General features: G+C 40.0%; 3 protein-coding genes and 1 long non-coding RNA gene across 4 annotated transcripts; 1 reads left to right on the top strand and 3 right to left on the bottom strand.

Moving 5' to 3' along the window:
• Positions 1-4,757: 4,757 nt before the first annotated feature.
• On the bottom strand, positions 4,758-6,613 carry LOC134867733 (trace amine-associated receptor 3-like). Its single transcript, XM_063888520.1, has 2 exons — positions 5,878-6,613; positions 4,758-5,643 (listed from the first exon to the last, which is right to left on the bottom strand). The coding sequence occupies exons 1-2, from the start codon at positions 6,048-6,050 to the stop codon at positions 4,827-4,829; spliced, it is 990 nt and encodes a 329-aa protein (XP_063744590.1). The 5' UTR covers positions 6,051-6,613; the 3' UTR covers positions 4,758-4,826.
• A 348-nt stretch (positions 6,614-6,961) lies between these two features.
• Positions 6,962-7,843, top strand: LOC134867734 (uncharacterized). Its single transcript, XR_010166176.1, has 3 exons — positions 6,962-7,247; positions 7,480-7,609; positions 7,711-7,843. It is a non-coding gene; the product is annotated as an uncharacterized LOC134867734 (long non-coding RNA).
• A 2,165-nt stretch (positions 7,844-10,008) lies between these two features.
• Positions 10,009-13,721, bottom strand: LOC134867732 (uncharacterized). Its single transcript, XM_063888518.1, has 5 exons — positions 13,503-13,721; positions 13,040-13,160; positions 12,716-12,921; positions 11,744-11,928; positions 10,009-10,820 (listed from the first exon to the last, which is right to left on the bottom strand). Exons 1-5 carry the CDS (start codon positions 13,567-13,569, stop codon positions 10,731-10,733), a joined length of 669 nt encoding a protein of 222 aa, XP_063744588.1. The 5' UTR covers positions 13,570-13,721; the 3' UTR covers positions 10,009-10,730.
• An 8,104-nt stretch (positions 13,722-21,825) lies between these two features.
• Positions 21,826-26,132, bottom strand: cd28 (CD28 molecule). The gene is made up of 5 exons (XM_063888517.1): positions 25,995-26,132; positions 25,421-25,662; positions 23,875-24,031; positions 23,609-23,772; positions 21,826-22,998 (listed from the first exon to the last, which is right to left on the bottom strand). The coding sequence occupies exons 1-5, from the start codon at positions 26,044-26,046 to the stop codon at positions 22,909-22,911; spliced, it is 705 nt and encodes a 234-aa protein (XP_063744587.1). The 5' UTR covers positions 26,047-26,132; the 3' UTR covers positions 21,826-22,908.
• Positions 26,133-27,047: the final 915 nt, after the last annotated feature.

The raw sequence follows: 27,047 nt of genomic DNA, 5'->3' as shown, positions 1-27,047 counted from the left end.
GGATGAGGAGGTTAGTGGGGGTGTGGAGCTGCCTGGAAAGGAAGGATATCATCATCAGCTTGTAACAAACAGCAGTTCAACACAAAAATAACATTTTTATGGACATGCATTTCATGTGGATAGCCTATTGTAAATAGTTTGTTATACAGCGTCATGTTTCAATATGTTATATTTTAAAACAGGATCACTTTTATCTGGAACATTCATTAAAAGGAATATCTGCATGGCTAAATCCTGTTACTGTTAAGCTGAAAGTGTGTCTCTGCCTGAAGTGGGAGATAGAGATGATGACCAGCAGGTTGAGAGCTGCAGTGAGCAGAGCGATGAAGGACAGCAGGATGTAAGCGATCAGGACATCTGACTGAGCTGGCGTTGGTTTCCTGCAGGATTTGTTGAAGAGTTGTGGAAAGCAGAGTTCATCTCTTTGGGAAGTCTCCATGTGCAGAGAGAGGTGTTGAGAAGCTGCTGTGTTCTGGTAAAGCTCTCTGTCGCACAGCTGATATATCTCTGCTCATATGTCCTGCCCTACTGTTGCTTCCTCTCGAGCATGAAGTCCCTCGGCTCTATTGACTTTTCTGCAGTCATCTTCATCTCAGTCTTCATCACTTACTTCCATGCAAATTGTGCCATGGACTGGGACAGAAAATAGCTCCTGGCATTTTTGCCTGGACCGGCCCACAACCATCAAACCAAAACACAGTCCTGACCAGAGGAATTATTTCGATTTGAATCCCATTTCCTGCATTTCTACAAACATTTAGAGACTATGGTGATACAAATTTGTCCAGAATGACACATTCTGCCAGAAGAAATAGAACTAAAATATGTATAAGAAAAGCTGTCCTTCCTTCTGAAGTGTTTAATATAGAGGCCAACACTGGAGAGAATCCTTTTAGGCAGTGCAAAATGTTCACAACTAATGTTGTGTGATTCAAAATAATACCTCTTCTTTATTTATGGTCAAATAGACTCCAGAGAATACACAATGGGACATGTCAATAATGAATTTGAACTCCCTTTAATAGACCAATCTACTAACCAATGAGGAACATATGGACATACTGTAGTGCATATAACACATGTGTAAACTTATTTAGTTTCCTAACCATGTGAACCTGTTTTATTTTGGGGTGGATCTCTCCTCCTCTATGGGTATCTGGGAGCATAATCCCCCAAGACCTTTTTTTTTTTTAATGTTGAAGTCAAATGCTTCAATTTGGTGCACTTTGAGGGCAACATGGAGAGATCTAAACACTCAGAGAGTCATTTTTCTCACTGAGCTGAGGTTATCAGAGCCTTTCAGTCTGACAGGAGAGGACTCTCCTCCCCCTTGTTTTTGGAACAGCTCCTAATGTTCGTTAGCTCTGGGCTAGCACCAGATGCTAACAACAAAAATCCTGAAACTGGCAAGTTCTCTCTCTCTCTCTCTCTCTCTCTCTATCGCTCGCTCACACAAAATGTGCTCGTCCACCAAGAACACATACACACACACACACACACACACACACACACACACACACACACACACACACACACACACACACACACACACACACACACACACACACACACACACACACACACACACACACACACACACACACACACACACACACACACACACACACACACACACTGCCAGATTTGGCACCTTCCTTTAACTGTGGCCAGGGAGGTTGGTCATAATCTCACAAAAACCAAACTGGGATTAGTAATTACCTTCTTGTTTGACCAGACAAAAGCATTTGAATCTGAGCCTGTCAGGTGAACAATGATAAGGGGGCTTCTAAATCTGGCAGAGCTGGTTTTATGGCTGCAGGATTTTGAACACCCCCATGTGACTTTGACCAGGATGCTCATATTCTCACTGAAATCACACTGGTGTTAGTTCGTCCCCTCTAGTTATTATGATCATTAGGGAACAAGGTCTTACACGGGACATAGGATGAACATAGTGGGCAGCCCTGCACCGAGCAGGACTCCTGTTCACCCTAACTGGAGGGGGGGCTAGATTAGCATCACATCTCTTTCAGTGCATCACCCTCCATGCCAAACATAATGTCTGTCCTAGGTTCTGTCTCCAGCGGTCATGACGCTGCCCTGCCATCCATGGAGGACCTCTACACCCAGCGGTGTAGGAAGAAGGCCGGTAGGATATTAAAGGACCCCCATCACCCCAGCAACAATCTGTTCTGTCTGCTGCCGTCTGGCAGACGGTACCGCAGCATCCGGACCAAGACCACCAGACTCAGAGACAGTTTTATACCACAGGCTATAAGACTACTGAACTCCTGAGCTGTGTGAATGTCTACTCACATCTGTTTATAGTACACACATACATATATATTATACACATCTGCCATACATATCTGTTTATAGTACACATATCTATATATTATACATATCTGCCATACACATCTGTTATACATAATATATGCATCTGTCCATACCTCCTCATTCAACAGTGTAAAGTATTTAAATACTTTCAATGTATTCCACATATGTATATATTTCACATCCTCAAATCTGTATTGTTAATATTGTAAATATTCTTCTCTCTTTTTCACTATTTTATTTATCTTTTGCACCATGTATGTTGAGTTGTTGGAGGAGCACGCGACATAAGATTTTCATTGCCAACATATACGCTGTATCTGCTGTGCATATGACAAATAAAACCTTGAAACTTGAAACTTGAACTTGAAACTGACGTGCATGGATGTGCGAGGGCCCGATCATCGCTGCTTGCAGCTCTAATTCTTATTGTCAGCCTGAATATGACATTTGAACCCCCCTCCCATTATTGCAAGAGACAATGCATGTAAATTACCACGGGCAATGGTAACATAAACATGTGTTATTACTCAATGAGATTTATATTTGTTACTGTTATATTGTACCATCAGTGATTTGGAGAATCAAACCTGTTGTGTGTCAGTAAAACTTTCTCTCTCTCTTGCTCACATACACACACACACACACACACACACACACACACACACACACACACACACACACACACACACACATACACACACACACACACACACACACACACACACACACACACACACACACACACACACACACACACACACACACACACACACACACACACACACACACACTGCCAGATTTGGCACCTTCCTTTAACTGTGGCCAGGGAGGTTGGTCATAATCTCACAAAAACCAAACTGGGATTAGTAATTACCTTCTTGTTTGACCAGACAAAAGCATTTGAATCTGAGCCTGTCAGGTGAACAATGATAAGGGGGCTTCTAAATCTGGCAGAGCTGGTTTTATGGCTGCAGGATTTTGAACACCCCCATGTGATTTTGACCAGGATGCTCATATTCTCACTGAAATCACACTGGTGTTAGTTCGTCCCCTCTAGTTATTATGATCATTAGGGAACAAGGTCTTACACGGGACATAGGATGAACATAGTGGGCAGCCCTGCACCAAGCAGGACTCCTGTTCACCCTAACTGGAGGGGGGGCTAGATTAGCATCACATCTCTTTCAGTGCATCACCCTCCATGCCAAACATAATGTCTGTCCTAGGTTCTGTCTCCAGCGGTCATGACGCTGCCCTGCCATCCATGGAGGACCTCTACACCCAGCGGTGTAGGAAGAAGGCCGGTAGGATATTAAAGGACCCCCATCACCCCAGCAACAATCTGTTCTGTCTGCTGCCGTCTGGCAGACGGTACCGCAGCATCCGGACCAAGACCACCAGACTCAGAGACAGTTTTATACCACAGGCTATAAGACTACTGAACTCCTGAGCTGTGTGAATGTCTACTCACATCTGTTTATAGTACACACATACATATATATTATACACATCTGCCATACATATCTGTTTATAGTACACATATCTATATATTATACATATCTGCCATACACATCTGTTATACATAATATATGCATCTGTCCATACCTCCTCATTCAACAGTGTAAAGTATTTAAATACTTTCAATGTATTCCACATATGTATATATTTCACATCCTCAAATCTGTATTGTTAATATTGTAAATATTCTTCTCTCTTTTTCACTATTTTATTTATCTTTTGCACCATGTATGTTGAGTTGTTGGAGGAGCACGCGACATAAGATTTTCATTGCCAACATATACGCTGTATCTGCTGTGCATATGACAAATAAAACCTTGAAACTTGAAACTTGAACTTGAAACTGACGTGCATGGATGTGCGAGGGCCCGATCATCGCTGCTTGCAGCTCTAATTCTTATTGTCAGCCTGAATATGACATTTGAACCCCCCCCCATTATTGCAAGAGACAATGCATGTAAATTACCACGGGCAATGGTAACATAAACATGTGTTATTACTCAATGAGATTTATATTTGTTACTGTTATATTGTACCATCAGTGATTTGGAGAATCAAACCTGTTGTGTGTCAGTAAAACTTTCTCTCTCTCTTGCTCACATACACACACACACACACACACACACACACACACACACACACACACACACACACACACACACACACACACACACACACACACACACACACACACACACCACACACACACACACACACACACAATGCGACAGCTCTGTCTCTTTGTTTGAAGTTGCACACTGACCTCCTTAATAATTGAACACATCATTACCAGAATACTGTTCACCCTGAAGTCGACGCAGGTCAAAAACTACAACTTCTTCCACACAGTGTAATCTTTTCCAGTTTTATTTATTGCATTGTGACTTTAATTCAGTGACTCAGCAAAAATAGCATTAATAAGTCCATTTTAACAGAGGTTTTGTAGAACATATCTCAACCACAGTCGGTCTTTACAGTATTTTAGTATCACAAGAGTGAGACTGAAGTATCTTAAGGGTAACAATGAGCTTGATAGATTTTCTAAACCAGGGGTATAAGAAGGCATAGATCACTGGGTTCAGACAAGAGTTAAAATACAGCAGCCAGACTACAATGGGTGAGGATGAAATACTATTTTCAATGTCCTCACCTATAAGGGATGGAGTGTAATACGGGAAGAAGCATATTAGAAACACAAGGACAACAACACCAAGAGTCCTGGCTGCTTTCATCTCAGATTTCTTAGCCGTTCCACCACCTGCACGTTGCTGCGTAGCTGCAATATTAGATCGCATGGCTCGAGCCTGAGACACAGCCACCACAAACACTCTGATATACAGGACTATGATTACAGTAATGGGGGCAACAAAGGTAAAGACAAAGTCAACAGAGGCTGTGATACTGTCATTGACAGCTACACACTCTCCATGGCAAGAATTATGTGAATCAGGTTGTCTCAGAAAGTCCTTTAAAATGAGACAATTATAGAGAACAGAGCAAATCCAACACAGACAGATGCAGATTTGTGTTTTGCCCAGAGTCACTCTGATGCTGTAATGCAGAGGGTCACAGATAGCAAAGTAACGGTCGATGGATATGAGCACCATGTTTCCAACGGTGGAAGAGGTGACGATAAAAACTAAAATATAATACAGAGCACACATCAGGTTACCAAAGTACCAGCAAGCCTCTGTGAGAAGGATTTTAACAGGCATCAAAAGGAGGCCCACGATGAAGTCTGAGACAGCCAGGGAGAGGATGAGGAGGTTAGTGGGGGTGTGGAGCTGCCTGGAAAGGAAGGATATCATCATCAGCTTGTAACAACAGCAGTTCAACACAGAAAATAACATTTTTATGGACATGCATTTCATGTGGATAGCCTATTGTAAATAGTTTGTTATACAGCGTCATGTTTCAATATGTTATATTTTAAAACAGGATCACTTTTATCTGGAACATTCATTCAAAGGAATATCTGCATGGCTAAATCCTGTTACTGTTAAGCTGAAAGTGTGTCTCTGCCTGAAGTGGGAGATAGAGATGATGACCAGCAGGTTGAGAGCTGCAGTGAGCAGAGCGATGAAGGACAGCAGGATGTAAGCGATCAGGACATCTGACTGAGCTGGCGTTGGTTTCCTGCAGGATTTGTTGAAGAGTTGTGGAAAGCAGAGTTCATCTCTTTGGGAAGTCTCCATGTGCAGAGAGAGGTGTTGAGAAGCTGCTGTGTTCTGGTAAAGCTCTCTGTCATACAGCTGATATATCTCTGCTCCTCTGCCTTGCCCTACTACTGCTTCCTCTCGAGGTTGAAGTCCCTCAGCTCTACGGAAGTCATCTTTATCTCAGTTTTCATCACTTCCATGCATCTTTCATTTAACTTTTTCTGAAAGATTGCCACTTTTACGTGAAGTATTGAAAGTGAGCCGTCAGAGTTCTGGTGTAAGGGCCAATGAAGCCAAATTGCTTCTGCACAATGTCTTAGGTCTTGATACCTTTCGGGGCCTTGTTTTTTCAGGGGCATTTTTAATCAAAAACTACATAAATGCAAGACATTTTGAAGGCCATTGAGATTGACCGGTGGTTGGCGATAAGAAACTTCTTGCGACCCTCAGATGATGGGTTTTTTGAGTTTTAGCTCAGACTCCCAAACGCAACCAAAATGTTGTTGGTGGATAATAGGCTAAGATGGAAGATTATAGGGAAGCTTTACCCCTATCCAAGTGGCGAGCCGTCAGGGCCCTCTAGGTCCTCTCTGAGGATAAATAATATTTAAAAACATTTTTTTTTAATATATATATATATATTTTAAATTAGCTATATTTTTTATTAGTTTTACCAAAATAACTTGATTTAATTGAATTCAAAATAACATTTCCAAAGAAATAAATTCTTCCAATCTGCCAGCTTCAGTTTATGTTAGAATTTGAAGGGTTAAATGAAATAATTAAGCTCCTTTGGCCGTCTCGGAGTTACTGGGAAGATAGGAGGTGGTCCAGCTATACATGCCCAGCTATAGTAACTCAACGAGAGAGTAATGTCACATGACAGTACATCATCATATCATCCCTCTAAATGGATGAGTTTTATTATCGCGGACTTTATGACAAGTTCCGCCTGCTGTCAAACTAGTGGAAAAGTAGCTAGTTAGCATCAGGTTAGCATCAGAGCTAACGTCAATTAGATGAAAGTAACATACGTCACCTCCGGGTGAAATTACGGCTCCGCCCACTTTTGAGGCAAACCAACGCTGTCATTTGAAAGGCGGTAAATTAAACAAATTCTGAAGTTTCACAAATGTTAAAAAACCGTGGATTTTTGTACCTTCAAGGAGTTTTGAGAAGCGTTTTAATATCAGCAGTTATACCCGATGCAACTGGATGACAGGCTCGACAAGGGTAGGCCAACGTTATTTTCAATGTAGGCCGCTGTGCCGACTTAATTCATTCTGCCTCTAAAATGTCTCTCCAAATGAATTCATATATTTTGAATTAGCTGTGCCGGTTTTAACAACATTGCTTGTGTTGTGTTCCAAAATGCAAGGATCGCTGTCCATGTGTTACCTGGCTGTGGGCGCCTTGTCATGATAGGTGTTCATGCACATTTATTTTTTTTCGTTTTGCACCCCAGGCTGTTGTTTCAATATATCACTGAAGTGGTTCCCTCTTCGGAAAAAATGTACGTGGCTGACCCCCAGTCAGAGGGCCTAGGTATAAAAGCCACGGTTCGCCACTGCCCTATTCCTATATCACAGAGCCAGGTATGGATTAGATTTGCCAAGGAATGTTAAAGGCTCTAGACATTGTTGTGCTTTCTGTCTGTTCAATCTTGGGTCAAGGACTAACTCCTCTTTTGATCAAGGTATCATATTGCTCAACCACCCAGGAAAACCTTGTACTTCCTGTACACTGTAAAACCAGTTCCTTCTGAAAGGGTCAACGAAAGTACGTCAGAGAACATGAGTGGTGAGACAAGGAATTCACACATTATGGTAAACATGTGCATCTTACAATTAGTTCTTTTCTCCATTCCTTTAACTTTTACACACACACACACACACACACACACACACACACACACACACACACACACACACACACACACACACACACCTTTCTACCTGACTAATGAAGCCCATTAGGCTGGATGTGTGTCAAGAACTTAACACAACAAACATCCACTCATACTTATTGCTCTCTTATGAATTGCTCTCATTAAGGTTTCACACCTTCTTATGTTCCTGTCAGACGATCGCAAACTCTAATCTCAGAGGGATCCTTCCAATCAGAGGTGTAAAGGAAATCATCCATGCTCCAAACATATGATGTAAGATCCACACATGATGCAAACTCTGTGAGGAGACGGAAAAGTTAACCTATAATCCCATGAGTGGAAGTTGCAACTTCCACTGACAAGACTAACTTTAAAGGTCATTATTCTGCTGCAACTATTGAGCTAAGTTACACTCCCTCTCTGTGAGGTCAAATCTGAGCTTCTGCTTTGTTTGGTAGCTGGGCCGGCCACTCTTGCATGTCCCTTGCTTTGTCTCCATTGAAATACTTCCCTTTGAACGGTGTCTTGTTGAAGTCTGTAAATGATGCTAGATAGCTAGCTAGGGAGCTACATTTGCAGTACCAAATCATTATATAACATTGAGTGCTCAATAAACCCAATAAAATAAACAGTGGTTTGTTTTTTACGGCAGTTTGAAGGTACTGCTATTAAATAGTCAAAAAACCCAAAGGTATAACTTTTATGTGTTTAGTTTATGCATTTTTCTTTTTTTAACTGTTCTTGCCTTTAGCACTGTTAGCTCAGCCCTCACCCTGTGGAGATCTGCGTGGAGCCAATCATAATGTACATTTGAATCAATGCATAATGTATTTTAGCATTGTAACACATTCAAACACCAACTCACAACATTGTTCACACCCTTAAGAGCTGCAGATGCTCAGAAGAGGCCTTGTGATGATGGATGTCCTGCAAGCAAATGCTGCAAACCAATGCTTGTGTCATGCTTAATACATAAATATTGTTCGGATACCCTCCTCTGTATTTAGTCTGGGCTTTCCTTTGTGTTTTTTGTCGCGTCGTCGTCGTTATTTGTCGTTTGCCTGTTCCCTGAATCCTTTCGGATCTCCCTTTTTCAGCCCTCCCTCTTCCACTGGTTTGTCCGTGTTTTAATTTGATATTTTTCCTTCGTTTTACTTTTTGAACAGCTTTTTTTTTATAAATAAAAGCTCACCCGTTGCTACGTTGGAAACCCCTGCCTCCTCTATATGTGAAATGAGCATCACAGCTAGCATAAATCTAGAAATGACATTTTTAGAGATGCACATGATTATCAAGATCTATGTTTTGAGCGTAGGTATGACCCTGAGTGCTTCAACTGAGCATTTTAGCAAGAGGGGGAACAACTGGTTTAATCCCATCAAAAGCTTTATGGTTAAACTGGCTTTGCGGCCTCAATTATCTTTCTTTTAAAGATATAGATATATATATATATATATATATATATATATATATATATATATATATATTTTTGCCTTTAATCGGATAGGACAGTGGAGAGTGACAGGAAAGTGGGAGAGAGAGTCGGGGTGGGATCCGGAAAGGGTCGCCGGCGTACGGTGCAGGTGCCCCAGCCAGTTGCGCCACGGCCAGGGCCAGCGGCCTCAATTATCTTTAACTGCATCGTGCAATTTTCCATAAAGGCCTTCAAAGATCCCTAAGTGATGATTTAAAGAATTATGCACAAACAAGTAGAATAAAGGAAGATGCTGGGATGAACCTGCTTTACTTACATCAGCGTATTTAAGTTTGACAGCTGGAACGTTCAAATAAATGACATGAGATGTTTGTGTTCCTTTTCAGGCATTCCCACACCCTCACTAACATATTTGCCATGCCAGCGGTTCACAGACCATCAGACAGCAGCTGCTTTTGTTTTTTTTGTCAGCTTACTTGTGTCTCATATACACTGTGAGCTGAGATGAGTGACCTGTGTTTGTCTTCAATGAGACTCTGTCCTGCTGCAGACCGTGTGTGAAAAACTCATTACCGTATTTCAATAAGAATATTTGTGTGTGAGGATTTCTAGTAGGCCCATTGTACCTTTATTTGTTTTGTCTTAAAAATAGTTTTGCCCTTACTATTATCTTGTTTTTTCATCTGATAAATCTTTATTTATTTATTTATTATTATATATAACACATTCAATATAATGCCCATACACATATATTTTTGGACATAGGAACTACAAATTAACTGTACATGCATGCAGTTTCTATATCTGTATTTGCAGTGTAAATCCGTAAGACACTTACATTTGTCATAATGTCAGAAAATGTGAATACAAAAGAGTTTAAAACGAATAATAAATTGCAAAAAAAAATGTATATATCAAGTCAAATCTATAACATCAAAGCCCACAGAACCAAGCTCCGCACCAAGGGTGATAGGGCCTTTTCCTCTGCTGCCCCGAGGCTGTGGAACGCCCTCCCTGACCACCTGAGGGCCCCGCCTAAAAACACATCTTTTCAAAAAAGCATTTTGCTAAATGTCTTTTATAGGTTCTCCTTTTAACTAATTTATTGACCTTGATCATTTTTAATTGCATTCATTCAAAATGGTTATTCCTGCTCTGTAGCACTTTCAGATTGCAGAAATGTGAAGTGCAATACAAATAAAATGTGTAACTATTATTAAGCATGGTTGCTTTAGACAGTCTCTGGCTCGCCCTGCTGTTTGTCTTCAGTCGTTGCAGGACTTTTCCACTCATTTACAAAACAAACATTTGCAGTTATGATAGCAGCTACATGTAAAACAGACATTTCCCCCCCCTCATTACATTCAGCACGAGATAAAGAACGATGATTCGGCTACCCACAGTAGATATCCACAGGTGGACACGGCTGAGGAGCTTTCCTCATTTCTACGTAAGTGGAGTTCTCGGGTTCTGTGTTGCTGCACTGAAAGACAGGAACAGAACAGCAGCACGTTTATTATTGTTATGCAGCTTACTGAGTGAAAACAAGCCCCCAACAGTGCTACTGGTATAGGTATACATTTAAAACTATATGTGACTTGAGCCTGCTATAGATCAAAACATAGTCCAGATCAAAAGTGAGAAGGAAATCAGGTTGACAGAGAAAGTGGAAATGGTAGAGTTACTTAGTTTTATAGACCCTTTCTTAATTTGGGAGGCCATAGTATTGATATTAAAAATCCTAGTAAATCATGTATTGCCCTGTCTCTGTGTTTCCCTGCCTGTTTTAGTATCTGATTATTTTCACCTGTCCTCCCCAGCTGTGTCTTGTGTCTGTGATTAGTCCTGTGTGTATATAAGTCTGTCTTTCCTTTTCCTTGTGTCTGTTCGTTGTCTTTGTTTCCATTTGATGTTTTGTCCCTGCCGACCATTCAATATAATGTTCCTATAGTTAAAGAAATAAACCATTAGCATATAAATAAACTGTCCCATGTAGTGTGTCACTTTAAGTCATGTTCATTTCCATGCTGGATAAAGAAACTCTTGCAAATGTCAGCAATGGGAACCTGGGAATTGCTCTCCACCGGCTTCACCCATGAGTAAAAACCTCCCCAGACTTTGTGTAGCTGCAACTCCTTTTCTTTGCCAAAGTTTGCATCATATTCTGCCAAAAAGTGCGTCCCGGTAGCTGCATATTTGTGACAGTAGGATGTAATACAATGAGAAGGAAGACAGGGGACACAGGCAATGGGGACAGCCCTCTCTTGCCTGTCAATCAAATGTGGGACATCGCCTGAATTTGCAACACAGAGACAGGAAGTAAAACAAGATAGGAGAAAATACATTTCCAAATAAAACAGGAAACAGAATCAACACCAGGATTATGACAGAAAGACTGTCAGGTACCGTCAGTCTGATGTAGAAGGTGGTGATGAGACAGCTGTACAAGAGCATCAGAGCCAGCACACCAACCAGAATCCAGCTGGGCCAATGACACAGAGTTAAAGGCGGAGTTAAAGGCGGAGGTGAAGGCGGAGGTGAAGGCGGAGGTGAAGGCATAGGCTGAGGGGTGCAGGTCACTTCCTTTTGACCTGATAAAAAAATGAAAATGCTATTTGCTGTTTGTACATCACTAGTTTAAACATCAATACAGTGTTGAGGAGTTTGATCAGTAGCACCAACTCAGCTTCAAGTTAAAAACATCCCGAATGAACAGAGGTTTGTTTAGAGAAGGAGTATTTTAAATAAGTAACCCCATCAGAAATCCTTTATTTGTCCCGCAATAGGGAGATTTAAATGATTACAACAAATAACATTTTTTAAATCGCTAATTTTGAGTATTTTTGAGTCTGAAATATATTTCATTCAATCAGAAAATCTACATTTTAAAACAAATGCTTTGTTTTTTGTTTGATGGAGACAGGTAATGTACATATACAGTAGACTATAAAAGTACTTGTGATAGAGAGAGTATTCAGAAATGTCACAAAAACCTCTTTAACAAGTAAAAGTACTGCCTTAAAAAAGTAACTGAAGTATATATAATCCGAACAACTTACTTTGAGTTTAATGAGTCAATAAAATCCATGAAGGAAATAATAAATTAAATTCAATCAATCAAAACTATTGAACTTGTTTGAAGGAAAAGCAGCAAATCCACATTTAAGAAGCCATTCATTATTTAACTTTGAGATTTTAGCCTTTGCATACCGTTTACATGCACACAAACTCATATAACACACTACAGGAAAAAAGGTTCCCAGAGCTACGAAAGAACTGAAAAGGAAAAGTCAATAACAAGTTGCTCAGTTTTGTATTTCAGTGTGCATGTAAACATTGTATTGTGTTGTATTCCCTCCTTGCTTTGTATTTACATACCTGGAAGGAGTTTGGTATAATTTCCTGTCTCGGTTTTATCCAGCAAGCCTTCTTCCACCGTGAACTCACACTCGTATTTCACCTTCATGGCCTCTGGCTTGATGTTGGTGAGGATGAACAACCACTTTTTGGAGTTCTCTTGAAGCATGAGGATGTTTTTACACTTTGTGCTTCCCTTCTGGCAGAGCAGTATTTTTTTCTCTGTTCTGAGAGAAGTTAAAGGATATTCTTCTTACAGTTTTAGGACATTTGGTGACTGGTGTTGGGTGATATGTTTATGAGGTGATGCAGTTTAACTAAAAACTAATACCTGAGGATACATACAGTGAAATGGCGTTGAGTCGAACATCTCTCACAGACGCGACGTTTGCGGTGTGTTCACAGCTGATGTAGGTGGACTGATCCTGGTTCACTGTCCGACTCTCAGGCTGAATCACCTTGAAACCTGATAACGGACAAAGCATGAGCAACGAGAAAAACACGTCACACTCATGAGCATGAGCTTTCCCTTTGTTGGTTCACTTTTTCAGACGTTCAGTGCTTTTTAGAAGGACATTCTCTCTGTCAGAACAGGGAATGACTCGCAGTACACTGCATCAATACATCCCTCTTTCGCCTCTTTGTAAAAATATGAGTCAGTGTTCACTTTTTTTAAAAGTTCAGTATATTAATATTCTGACTGCTACTGCTTTGTGTCAGAAATACAAATCATTACATTTTCGTCTAATGTATAAAGCATCCAGAAAAGCAATAGGTTATCCTGTCCGTGTAGTGGTTGGGGACTTACCATGGCTCGGATGGAAGCTGAAGGTCAGATTAATTGTGAAGATGAGGAAGAGGCTGTAAGCTGTCATCTTTTCTGCTACTTCACAGACTTTGGAGAACACCGGTAGCACAGAGCTTTAACTAAGATCTCAAAACACCTGCTTCTGTTTTCATTAGAAAGGAAATAGGAAGATTGAGTTGGGCTTTTGTGCTGGTTTCTGCGGTGCCTGCTCTATATCTCTGTGATGGCACACATAGCTGTCAGTCAAACTGTTTGTGTAGTTTCTGTGGTTGAGACTCATCAGTCTTATTTTCATCTTCTCGAACAGATCAACAAGTGTGTAAATGAAACCACTTCCTGCACAGCATAAAAAAAACATATTTCTGTTATTCAGTTCAGAATCGACAGGTAATCGGGCTTTTTCTACAGGAGTCTGCACAGTTTAATGCAGGGGAGAAAATATTTCTTCACCTAAAATAAGTTTTATCCATAAAATCATGAAAAGGTTTCGATACTTGATGTAAATACTCGGTAACACCAAACATCAGAATGATGCCACAACAGGGCGCGGACCAAAAGCCAAACATGTTGTCTATATCCGATTATTCATAAACTGATTAAGGAAAGTGACAGGAATCAACATTAAAACTATTGCCAACAATTGGTTATCATTTAGATCGTACTTTAGGGGCGAACATGTAGACTTAGCTGTTTTTTTGCTATCTTTTCAGATGACTCTCAAAAAGATTTCAAACAAGTTCCAACTTATTGAAATATTATTTGAACAGTAGCACTCAACAACCAACTCCACTTCGGTTCTTACACCTGTATAGAGTACTTTGTTGTGTTAGGAAGAGGGGGAAGAAGTACTCAGGTCTTGTTCTTGAGTAAGTAGAAGTACTCAGGTCTTGTACTTGAGTAAAAGTAGAAGCACTCAGGTATTGTACTTGAGTAAAAGTAGAAGTACTCAGATCTTGTACTTGAGTAGAAGTACTCAGATCTTGTACTTGAGTCAAAGTAGAAGTACTCAGATCTTGTACTTGAGTAAAAGTTGAAGTATTCAGATCGTGTTCTTGAGTAAAAGTAGTACTCAGATCTTGTACTTGAGTAGAAGTACTCAGATCTTGTACTTGAGTCAAAGTAGAAGTACTCAGATCTTGTTCTTGAGTAGAAGTACTCAGATCTTGTACTTGAGTAAAAGTATAAATACTCAGATCTTGTACTTGAGTAAAAGTAGAAGTACTCAGATCTTGTACTTGAGTAAAAGTAGAAGTACTCAGATCTTGTACTTGAGTAGAAGTACTCAGATCTTGTACTTGAGTCAAAGTAGAAGTACTCAGATCTTGTTCTTGAGTAGAAGTACTCAGATCTTGTACTTGAGTAAGTAAAAGTACTCAGGTATTGTACTTGAGTAAGTAGAAGTACTCAGGTCTTGTATTTGAGTAAAATTAGAAGTACTCAGATATTGTACTTGAGTAAAAGTAGAAGTACTCAGATCTTGTACTTGAGTAAAAGTAGAAGTACTCAGATCTTGTACTTGAGTTAAAGTAGAAGTACTCAGATATTGTACTTGAGTAAGTATAAGTACTCAGGTCTTGTACTTGAGTAAAAGTATAAGTACTCAGATCTTGTACTTGAATAAAAGTAGAAGTACTCAGATCTTGTACTTGAGTAAAAGTAGTACTCAGATCTTGTACTTGAGTAAAAGTACTCAGATATTGTACTTGAGTAGAAGTAGAAGTACTCAGATCTTGTACTTGAGTAGAAGTACTCAGATATTGTTCTTGAGTAGAAGTACTCAGATCTTGTACTTGAGTAAAGTAGAAGTACTCAGATCTTGTACTTGAGTAAAAGTAGAAGTACTCAGATCTTGTACTTGAGTAAGTAGAAGTACTCAGGTCTTGTACTTGAGTAAGTAAAAGTACTCAGGTATTGTACTTGAGTAAAAGTAGAAGTACTCAGATGTTGTACTTGAGTAAAAGTAGAAGTACTCAGATCTTGTACTTGAGTAAGTAGAAGTACTCAGGTCTTGTACTTGAGTAAAGTAGAAGTACTCAGATCTTGTACTTGAGTAAAGTAGAAGTACTCAGGTCTTGTACTTGAGTAAAGTAGAAGTACTCAGATCTTGTACTTGAGTAAAGTAGAAGTACTCAGGTCTTGTACTTGAGTAAAGTAGAAGTACTCAGATCTTGTACTTGAGTAAAGTAGAAGTACTCAGCTCTTGTACTTGAGTAAAAGTAGAAGTACTCAGATCTTGTTCTTGAGTAAAAGTAGAAGTACTCAGGTCTTGTACTTGAGTAAAAGTAGAAGTACTCAGGTCTTGTACTTGAGTAAAGTAGAAGTACTCAGGTCTTGTACTTGAGTAAAAGTAGAAGTACTCAGATCTTGTACTTGAGTAAAGTAGAAGTACTCAGGTCTTGTTCTTGAGTAAAGTAGAAGTACTCAGATCTTGTACTTGAGTAAAGTAGAAGTACTCAGGTCTTGTACTTGAGTAAAAGTAGAAGTACTCAGATCTTGTATTTGAGTAAAGTAGAAGTACTCAGGTCTTGTACTTGAGTAAAAGTAGAAGTACTCAGATCTTGTACTTGAGTAAAGTAGAAGTACTCAGATCTTGTTCTTGAGTAAAGTAGAAGTACTCAGATCTTGTACTTGAGTAAAGTAGAAGTACCAGAGTGTAGGAATACTCTGTCACAGTAAAAGTATTCTAAATGTTCCTCCAGTGAAAGTAGAAAGTACTCTCCTCTAAATGTACTTAAAGTAGCGACAGTAAAAGTAGTCATTGTCTGATTGGTCCATTTCAGAATAATATCTCTGATCTGTTTTATAATGATTGATCATTAAAGTGTTCTCAGAGCTGGTAAAGGTGCAGCTAGTTTGAATGGCTTTGTATACTGCAGGGTAGCTGCTGGATTTACTGCAGGTGAACTACAGTCTGATTTGAGGGCTGATTATATTTACCATCAGTAATGCAGTAAATTTATGTGACTTTACTGCTGCCAGATATCCTCACCTATAATAAATATCATAGTTTTTTGATTAGTTTATTATATTTTGACTGAGCTCTTAATCTGAATATGCAAAGTAACTAGTGACTCATTTAGTTTTAGGGCGAGAATTTAAGAATTTGCTGATTTTCTTTCACTATTACGAATTTGACGTTGTTTTAGATGTTGGATTTTTCTAAAGAGCCGGAACAAATGATTTGTAAATTGCAGCACTTTGCTCTGGGGCATCTAAAGAGCATGTCTCCTATAAGTGATGTTTAGCGGGACTTATTCTGCAACAGCCCTCATGCATCTACAATAGACTTCATCTTTATTTAGATGAACACACATATGTAAGGGCAAAATGAGTAAGATTTTCGTGGAAAACAGATCACATCATAACCTATGACTCACTAGCGTCATAGGTTTGTGGCGGTTTTCTTGATCAGTGCAGCTCTCTTCCTGTATCGGGTTATTTCGGGACATATCTCTGCAACGATCTCTCAATAAAAAAAAGAAGCTCCCGTTAGCTGGGGTGGAGGGGCAAACTGTTGATGTCGTGTTAAGAAACCAACTTATCCCACTATGTCCATTAAAAGGAGCCCTATTATTTTTTTTAAGGGTTTTTCTCCTCGCTTCTCCGTTCCTGAAGTGTGTTACATACAGCAGGTGCATGTATATGGTGGGCAAAGGCTCAAATGTTTACTACTGTAACACAGTGTCATCACAATGTGACACTTGCGCTTCTATTGGCTAGCGACACATTGTACGTGATAGTCTAAGGGGCGGGACATCTCTAAATGGTTGACCAATCACAACAGAGATGGCCAGCTAACCAATCAGGGCAGTCTGGGCTCTGGTTTCAGACAGAGGGTGAAAAGAGGTGCTGCAGCACAGGCAGTATGAGAAACATGAAGAGCTTTTTGAACATTAAAGCATGGAGACATGTCCCAGGAGAGACACTACATACAAATATGAACCTGAAGATGAGCAGGATATGTCCTCTTTAACATATTTGGCCTCAGTCATGTATTTTCCGTTCTGCCTCTCTCTTTCTGTCTCCTACGCTCTTGGAGGAATTGGAAAAAAGCGCTTGTGTTTTCGTCATGGAACTAGTTGAGATATGACTAACCCTAACCCTAACCCAAACTGCTTCTAAATCCAAAATGAAATAATAACAAGGAGATAACAATGTCTTATTTACCTGGTTTCAAAAAGTCTTCTATCATGTATCGTCTGAAGTGTGACCTCCCTATGCTTAATTACATCCTCATTTTGTCTCCTATTTTTCTCGGCTTTATTTTAATAGGAGAGATAAACATGTATTTTGTATTTGTTGTCTGCACATAAGATTCTTTTGAAGAAACTGAATTTTAACGAGGTTTGAGAAAAATAAATGTGTCTGTCTTTTTTGCTGTAGAGGTGCATGTGTCCATCCTCTATCTTCATAAACAGTTACTTAGAAACTACCATTCTTTGGTTTATTCAGGTAGTCAGCAATGTTAGTTCACATCCTGTTTATCAGAGTTTGTGCAGTTGTGTAATCTTTGTGCGTGCTAGTGAGACAAATGGAAAACCACAGACACAATCCATATTAGTCTGTATGAGAGATGTTGAGATCAATAGCGCTTTCATTGTCCTTTCGTTGCTACACGGTCTCTGTAAGAGTTCTTTTCTTTTTGGCCTAAAAGCTAAATCTTATCGCTTGTAATCTTGCTTGTTTCCCTAAAGTCTGTCACTGTGGTCTAAACTAAATTACAGAAAGGACTTATCCACATCGTTGTGGCATCTACCGTCACAAAGCAACCTTTGTAGGAGATTGCGTTTTCCCCATTGAGTCAGTCCCAGGAGTTATGAAGTTGGTTAAAATGCATCTTCTAAGAGTGCCTGTAAATTCTCCCTGCACTGCAGCTGCTTTTCCTAAAACCTCATGAGGTTTTTCATTGAGCTCAAGAAAAAGTTTTAAGGAAATGACATAGGACAAGTGTTTTGACCATCCGAAGTTTATACTTGTTACTGTAGATTTTTCTGCCCCATTTTAATGTGAACAACTTTGTCTTTCTGAGGAGACGCCACCTGAAGATGTGCGCCGTTAGCCTCATATTTAAAAGAGATCAGGTCTACCCTGTCGCTGTGAAAGTCAGCTGGTCTCTCTTCGTGTTTTGCCTTCAAGTGTGGCTGGCCTTGTTCCGATGACATGTCCTAGAAAACTTCTGATCGACCCCAACCTGACACATCTCTCACATCATCAGGAAACATCTGCACACTGACAGTCATTGTGGCTGTAGTACTGCTTGACAGGAACCTGAGTCCTGAATCAGTTTCATAACTAGGGCGACTTTTATCGGTTGAAAGAAAACCCCAGATAATTAAAGTATCAGAACAGGGAAGTGGACTTTACTTGTATCTCAAACAGGTCCAGTCTACTGTAAATGTATTTGATTTCCTGGTCCAGGAACTTCTCTCGGACACATTTAGGGTTTGGGTTTGTTTTCAATTCCAAGAAGAATCCATTTCGTATATTATTTCCCCCAATTAACACAATCATTTAACCAAGCCAACTAAACCAAATAGATATAAGAAATCTATTGGATCTATTTTATTCATTTTCAGGTTCATATTTGTATTTCATCTGCCCTCAGCTATGAGGCGCTACACAGCCTAGACAGCGAGCTAAACGAACTGGTCGAGGAGTCTGAAGAGGCTTTCAGAGCGTTTACTTGACACAGTAGAATCTGAAAAATACAAAATAAAGACCTGTTTCAACCCACTTTCATTGTTTACCTATTCTAGCATTACGCTATTTAATTTACGCCAAACAAAGGACCAGTTCAATGCTAAGCTTCAGAGAAATGCTAGCTAGCACAACATGTTTCAAACTAAATGCACAATTACACTTTACACATTACAAACATGAATATATACGCTTAAAGTTACCTGAGCACATATAGTTGAACTAGTTGCAAGATAACTACTTACAGATTGTCCTGTATCAAGTGCATAGGCGAGCAACAGAAACAGCACGTCTTTCTCCCTATTTACCGTTTGCACACTGACTACACAGAAACTTACTGACAATTAAAAACGATACCTAACCTGGCCACTAGATGGCAGTATGTTACCGCATAAAAGGTGATGTTAGCAACAAACCTAGGGACAGAATAGTATTTAATGTCTGGGACATGTCTCCATGCTTTAATGTTCAGAAAGCTCTTTATTTCTCTCATACTGCCTGTGCTGCAGCACCTCTTTTCACCCTCTGTCTGAAACCAGAGCCCAGTCTGCTCTGATTGGTTAGCTGGCCGTCTCTGTTGTGATTGGTCAACCATTTAAGGATGTCCCGCCCCTTAGCCTATCATGTATTTTGTGTTGGAGCTCTAACCAATAGAATGGAGAGTCACTATGATACAGAAATTAACAAAGGAGTTAAATGGAGGCGTTTCAGGCAGGGGGGGATTTTAGTCTTTGCAGACCATTTACATGCACAACAATAGGGCCTCTTTATGTCACATAATGGGATCCCAGTGCCATAAAAAATAGTTTTTCATTTACAACTTACAGCCTTTGTCCCCATTCTACATTTGTGCTGTGTGGCCACAAAGCCCTCGCGTGTTTCAAGTCACTTTGTGGTTTCTAAAATGGCCCGTACACGCGGTTCCGTTCCGTCAAGCGTCGCCGAACTGCATTGTTGTTCCATTGCGTTGCGTTGCGTCCGCTCCGTTGCTCGCAGTGAAAGTTGAGAAAAGTTCGACTTTTCAAGCGTCAGCCAATCAAATGGCATGTATGTTAGAGATGGATTTCATGATTCTTTCCTGGAATTCAGTCGCGTTTCCGGTACAAAGTCATTCAGCGGGGAATCATGGAATGCACGGTTCTCAGCTCCTCGTTCGCAAACGATCGTGGAAACAGTCAACACAACACCGTAGCCTAGTTCAAGGCAAATACATAGCTGCAACTTCATGATTATGTGTACTTTTAGACAACACAACAGTGGCTAATGTGTATATTCACCTTGACATTTATTGAAGGTAAATACTAATAGAGTAGAGTACAGCTTGATCCGCAAATTTACTGTCTTACTTTTTTTCGTTCACTCTCAGAGAGGGCTACTATATAAAGAAATAAATAACGACTCGATTTAAAAGCTTGGCAGAAAGATTATATTGATGTCCCCATTTAGCCTACTAGGCTAGCGCTACTGACTGACTGACTGAACGACTGAACGAGAACGACTAGAGAGGAATGAATGAGAAGCATTCCTGTCTCTCATTGGCTAAAATTCAACGAGGGCGTCCTTGACTCAACAGACAACAGCATACGATTGGCACAGCGACTAGTCCGTGGGAGAACGAACGAACGAGAGGAAGGTGAATCGACGAATCCGGTCAGTTTGTTCGTTTCAAAGAGTCGTTCGAACTAATTCGTTCGCGAACGACACATCTTTAGTGTATGTAAATATGCCGGGAGAGCCATTGCTCGACTTATTTACTCATTTACCAAGAAATGGAGGAAAAGATGATAATAACTGAAGGGAATCACCCGGTTTTGTACGACCACAAACAGGAGGAACCAGACATGGAGGGAGGTGGAAGAGACAGTGGGTGAAACTGGTTTGTATTCGCCTGTTTGGGGAGTTTATATCCAGTGTATTTCGTTTTAACATTGAATGGACAGCTAGCAGGCATATCCAATATATTAAGCTGGCATGGCATGTTGCATAAAATATCGCCATAGACATTAATTCCATAAATCTTCATATAAATCCATGTTTCGCAATAATCGAGCTCTAGAAAGTGGGCTTTTTTTTTGCTTTGAGTGTCCGGAGCCAGGCGGGAGATGAATGTGATTGGTTGTCGGTCGCGTTAACCCCAAGCGCCATAGACGCCTTCCGGCAAGCGTCAACGGAATGGAACCGTGTGTATGCTGTGTAACTGACTGAACACGATACAGATGTGGTGTTGGTGCTTCTACGCTCGGGCTGTCTCCAGGAAAGAAACTGCTGAATCATCAAAAGCAAAACTGACAACATACTGTTACCGTTTTTGTTTTGGCCTTTGATTAGTTCCTGTATGTGTGTGAGTTATGATGACATGGGTCTGTCTCTATCTTTGTCATCCGGGTTGAATGTAGTGACATTTAAGCCCGACTAGCATCCTCTAGACTCTAGAGTCTGCAGTGTTTTTTACATGCAGTTTGTGAAGAAAATAAACAACATAAGGAAATAAAATGTGATCTTTGTCTTGTGGTCAGGGTTGTGAGATTGGGTAATCCTCTCTAGGGGATGCAAACCTGCTTATGTTTATTATATTTATGTGGAAATATTGGCCTAAAGATGGTGGCAGTGCAAAGTTTTGGGGTCCACTGTTGCTTTTATTTCAATAATGAAATGATAACATTAAATAACAATTCAATCTTAAACTTCTATTTTGCCCTAAAGTTTCAAACGTACTGATATATTTAAAGTTAATTGATTTATAGATAGAAAAATCCTCAAATTGCACATTTCTTAAACAGTTTCAGTCAATAGTAGAGTCATATTTTAAGTAAATAGTACAGAAAACATCCTCGCTTTAGAATGTTTAAATCAGAACCTGCTTACTCATACAAAGGCAATCTCTTAGTTCTCTTTATGGATCCACAATTTTAGAATGAACAACACAATTAAATCAGTTACATTTTCTTCTAAATGCAATTAAAACCATTGTATCTCCATGAAATGGCTTTGTACATTTGGCAAATTGGTTCTTAAAGGTCCCCTATTATACTCCTTTGTTATAGGTCTCAGATATATATGAAAAACAATGCCTCTGAAATGCATCTTGTGCATTGCAGCATCCCATAAACCCCTCTGTTTCAGCCCTGTTCCAAAAGTGCTGATTCTGTGACTGTAGCTTTAAATGCTAATGAGCTGCTGCTGGCCACGCCCCTCTGAGAGATGATTGGTTTAAAGAAATACAATGGTGCTCAAGGAAGAGATTCAGGTGATAAGGTGGGTGGGGGTTACCTTGGTTGGTGATTGGCTAATGGTTGCACAACCTAAAAAAAACATCACCAATTGGCTAAAATGTGATCAGCTCATTTATAGAGATGGATCAGGATTAAAAGAGAGGGAATCTTTGTTCCGGAAACTTTCAGAGTCTCTTAACGCAGAGAGGACAGATATTTAGGAATAAAAGACATGAACAAGGGGGTTTTGCGTAATATTGACCTTTAAAATTCTCATGAAAACACATTTTGCACCCTAAAGATTCAAAGCATGGCATGTTCTCTGCTGCAAAGGTAATCCTCCATCAGCATCAGTAGTTTGCAGTAGTATCAAAACAAGTCAAAATAAAGTGTGTTTACTACAATGTAAACATAATATTAGTTAAGCTTAATCAGCGTAATACACACACACACACACACACACACCAAAATGCATGTTATTTAATAAAGATTTCTCATTAACATGAGAAAGCAGCAGCGTCCATCTTGTGATGCACAGCAGGAACCGGTCTGATGATCTCCCTCCTCCCTCGTTCACACTGAGAGGCCTGCACATGGAAAACAGAGATTATAATTCAGTGAAACAGAACATGATAACAGCAGTATAACGGCAGTGCTGTATTTCAAGATGTCTGAAACACATTCATCACTCTTCACTCGCTCAAATTGACTCTATAGATACGGCCATATTTGTTTAGTTTTGGAGCAATAAAAAGCCACCATGCACTATCCTACTGCAGATTCATTTGCCGAAAGAAATATAGACCTTTACAGTAAAAATGTATGTATCTATGATCATATTTTTATTGGAGGGGCACACACTGACAATTTACAATATGTAATTTATGTCCAGGTAGCTGAATAGTGTAATTAGGGAGTTAAATGCAAAGTGGGGCATTTTCAGGGATATTTCAACATTTTAAAATCTGAAACAAAATACTTTATTTTGGAGTAAGTTGGGTTTCATGACGGTAGCTATAATTCAGCATGTATAAATAAAGATAAAACAATAATATAACAAAAATATTTGCATAAAAATAAGAAGTCAAAGTTCAAATGTGCAAAAATAAATTAAAATAAAATAAATATATTCATACAAACTAAAGAAGGTAAAGTAAAAATATGCAACACATATAAATAAAACAATAATGCTCTGACCTGGAAGTACATAATGAGGAAGAGGACGAACAGGACCAGTATCACCAGTACGACCACAGAAACACTGACTGGATCCGCCATCTCTTCATCCTCACGCTCCTCTCCTTCATCTTCTTGGTTTGAATGCTGTCTCTGAGCCGCCAGCGCAGGGCAGTCGGCGCTGCCTGAGGACAGAGTGAGAGGATGAAGAGGAAGTGAGCATGATGTGTGAACAGGGGAGTCACTGGGGGTGGGGGGGCGGGGGTTTAATGAAATATGCAGGTCACCTAAGACATGAATGAGCGTGCCGTTTCCAGTGAACCGTAGGTACGGAGGTGGATAGAAGATATCTATCTCACAGCGGTACAGATCTGTGTCTGTGGCTCTCAGTCCAGATAACGTCACCTCCAGAGTGCCCTCTCTCTTCTGAGCAGAGCACTGCACCTGAAACACAGGAAATACACATTTAATGGAAGCATTTAAGGAGGCCTTATTGTGCTTTGGGGGGTTTTGTGCATGTAAATGGTCTGCAAAGGATAAAATCATAGAGAAATCACTATTTAACGCTCAAGCTTCTATTGGCTAGCGCTCCAACACATCGTACGTGATAGGCTAAGGGGCGGGACATCTCTAAGCGGTTGACCGATCACAACAGAGACGGCCAGCTAACCAATCAGAGCAGACTGGGCTCTGGTTTCAGACAGAGGGTGAAAAGAGTTGCTGCAGCAGAGGCAGTATGAGAAACATAAAGAGCTTTCTGAACATTAAAGCATGGAGACATGTCACAGGAGATACACAAAATACAAATATGAACCACAAAATGAGCAGAATAGGTCCTCTTCAATGTGTTGTTAAAGGTATAATATGTACTTTCTGCCACTAGGGGGCTCTTGATAATCACAAATAAGAAAAAGTCAAAGGAAGCAGCTGAATTGTTCCTCCTCTCCAAAACAAATAGTCTAGATTCGTAAAACTCTGGTGGCCAAAGTATAATTTAAACTATCCATCTATGTTAACATTCATAATTAAAAAGTTATTTTGAAAATGGTTTTCCAGATTTCTAGGGCCTTTACTGCTAGATTGCATCACCGCTGTGCATAGGTCGCTTTTTTCAGGAAGCATGTCTGTGCACACGTGAATGAGCGAACTGCATGATTCATATGTCAATCTTTTAAGGTCTTTTCTTTTCTTTCCTTTTAATATGTATGGGTTGTATCTCCTCTCCCTCTCTTATGGGGGAGGGAGTACAGAACCTGAGGGTGGCTGAGGGGAGGACGAGGAGGAAACTGGACAGTATCCTGGATAACCCCTACCACCCCCTCCATGCAGAGCTAGTGAAGATGAGGAGTACGTTCAGCCACAGACTCATCCCTAATCGGCACAGCACTAAGCGCCTGGGAAACTCCTTTGTGCCTGTAGCCATCAGGCTGCACAACAGGGGGTTAACCATGTGACCCACAGATCATAACCCGGACTGCACATCAAGCCTTCACTCTTGCACAATGACTTTTACCCGTATCAATCAATGTGAATATATTTAACAATCCGGATACAAAATGTATACATGTTCACTGAAGTCCTTAACTCTGTTTTTTGTCTGAACAGATACTAACCTGTTCCTCATTTTAATCATGTTATTTGTGTTTTATTATCCTGTGTGAATCACACTGTCCTGTTTTCCATTCTTATCCTGTTGCTGCTTTAACCACTGAATTTCCCCACGGGGATTAATAAAAGGTACAGCTTATCTTACCTTAACTTATTATCTTATCTTATCTACAGTAGTTTCGTATCATTTTGGTTAAAGTTTGAATAATTTAACGTCCGACTCACCTCTCCCTCTTCCCCCGTCCCCCTCGACTCTGTGAGGTTGACCATGGAGGAGCAGAGTTTGGTGGAGCCGTGGAGGCCTTTCAGCAGCGTCACCCGCAGATCCTCGGGTTCGGGGAAAGGGTACCGCAGGTCGTTGTAGGAGGAGGCGCCCTGGTGGTTGAAGGGCTCGGGTTGAAGAAAGCACTGGACCTTAGCCGTGCCATCGCTGCTCACCACTTTATAGGGCTGGGTCACCTTCACAGCTGGCAGAAAAACAGGGGAAATTGGGAGGAGACGGTTAGAAAATGGGCTGCTGTGCGTCACATTTTTCTCTCTAAAATAAAAGGATATACAATTCTTCAAAGTTTAAGGTGATGATAATGTCTTAAAATGTCTTCACTTGATATAAAGCAGAGAAAAACGACACATCTCTTTATTTTAAAGGCTAAATAAAGAGCATTTAATGCAATATTTCTATGGAAAATGAATGTAAATCAAGTCTGAAAACCATTGATGATTGATATAAAGTTGATCAGCTAATGGATACTAAACACCACAGCTCTCATCACATCTGTAATAGTCAGTTCATACTCACAGCTCCACACAGGCAGGCAGAGGCTGAGCACTATGAACACAATAAGAGCCATCACACAGTCAGGATTCTCCTCTCACACACACGCACACACACTCACACTCACACTTTGATTTAAATACAGCCAAACCCCTGAAACTCACTTTTTTTCCGTGCATGTCTCTAAATGTCATAGAAACTTATTGCCATCACAGGAAATGGGGAAGGGATGTTCTGCCGGTAAAGAGAGGCGGCGGTTTAACTGGTTTCAAGGTTTCAAGGTTTTATTTGTCATATGCACAGCAGATACAGCGTATATGTTGGCAATGCTCGAGACACGGCAGCCATCCTCGGCGCCATCTTAACTGGTGGCGCCGAGGATGGCTGCCTGGTTGCTTATTCTGCAGGAAAGATGAGCAGAACTTAATTTAGTTTTAATACTGAACCAGTGTCGGAGTTATTCGCAGCTTCTTCTTCCAGAACATATTGAAGATGCAACAGATAATAAGTATGAACTAGAGTGAAAGGTTAATTGTTTTTGTCATGATGACCTTTAAAGAATGCAAGACCTGGTAAAACCTCATATCCGTTTGATTCAATACAGTTGTAGAAAAGGTCCCCAAAAAGGAGGTTTTAAGACTTTTTGCAGATAATACTTGTGGGAAAATATGCAACTCTAATGACTGAAAGCCTTTGCAGGTTGTTTTTTAAGATACAAAGTCTTATTTACTAGCTTTAAAACACATTAGTGCTAGTTTCCCTCTTAAAAAAAAAAAGAATCACACTTTTTTCTGTGAAGGGAATCAATAGAAAAATGATTTAAATAAGAAACACGATCAGCATCAACACCGCATAAAAGAGCTGCAGGGAAACCCTCTGTTATGAACTGTATTCACTTTTAAGAAAACAATTGTAAACTCTAACATAATGTATGCTAAACACTTTTCTATTCCCATCAGCTCCTTTATTTACTGAATTTAAACAATATACAGTGGAGGAAATAAGTATTTGATCCCCTGCCAATTTAGTTAGTTTACCCACTTACAAAGAAATGAACAGTCTGTCATTTTTATGGTA

The sequence above is a fragment of the Eleginops maclovinus genome, chromosome 7 (assembly GCF_036324505.1).
Source record: "Eleginops maclovinus isolate JMC-PN-2008 ecotype Puerto Natales chromosome 7, JC_Emac_rtc_rv5, whole genome shotgun sequence".
Classification (NCBI taxonomy): domain Eukaryota; kingdom Metazoa; phylum Chordata; class Actinopteri; order Perciformes; family Eleginopidae; genus Eleginops; species Eleginops maclovinus.
Note: the sequence above shows the minus strand (reverse complement) of the source record. Positions and strands in the feature narration are given on the sequence as shown.

What these genes read in the sequence shown, in the direction of transcription:
- LOC134867732 (XM_063888518.1), bottom strand. Translation starts at nt 13,569, where the DNA reads ATGACAGCTTACAGCCTCTTCCTCATCTTCACAATTAATCTGACCTTC. An exon ending in TTATACCAAACTCCTTCCAG is followed by an intron (nt 11,929 to 12,715) that starts GTATGTAAATAC and finishes TTTTTTTATCAG; the next exon opens with GTCAAAAGGAAGTGACCTGC. An exon ending in CCTTCTACATCAGACTGACG is followed by an intron (nt 10,821 to 11,743) that starts GTACCTGACAGT and finishes CCTGTCTTTCAG; the next exon opens with TGCAGCAACACAGAACCCGA.
- LOC134867733 (XM_063888520.1), bottom strand. Translation starts at nt 6,050, where the DNA reads ATGGAGACTTCCCAAAGAGATGAACTCTGCTTTCCACAACTCTTCAAC. An exon ending in ATCTCTATCTCCCACTTCAG is followed by an intron (nt 5,644 to 5,877) that starts GCAGAGACACAC and finishes CTTCCTTTCCAG; the next exon opens with GCAGCTCCACACCCCCACTA.
- cd28 (XM_063888517.1), bottom strand. Translation starts at nt 26,046, where the DNA reads ATGGCTCTTATTGTGTTCATAGTGCTCAGCCTCTGCCTGCCTGTGTGG. An exon ending in CTGCCTGCCTGTGTGGAGCT is followed by an intron (nt 25,663 to 25,994) that starts GTGAGTATGAAC and finishes TTTTTCTGCCAG; the next exon opens with CTGTGAAGGTGACCCAGCCC. An exon ending in GGACGGGGGAAGAGGGAGAG is followed by an intron (nt 24,032 to 25,420) that starts GTGAGTCGGACG and finishes CCTGTGTTTCAG; the next exon opens with GTGCAGTGCTCTGCTCAGAA.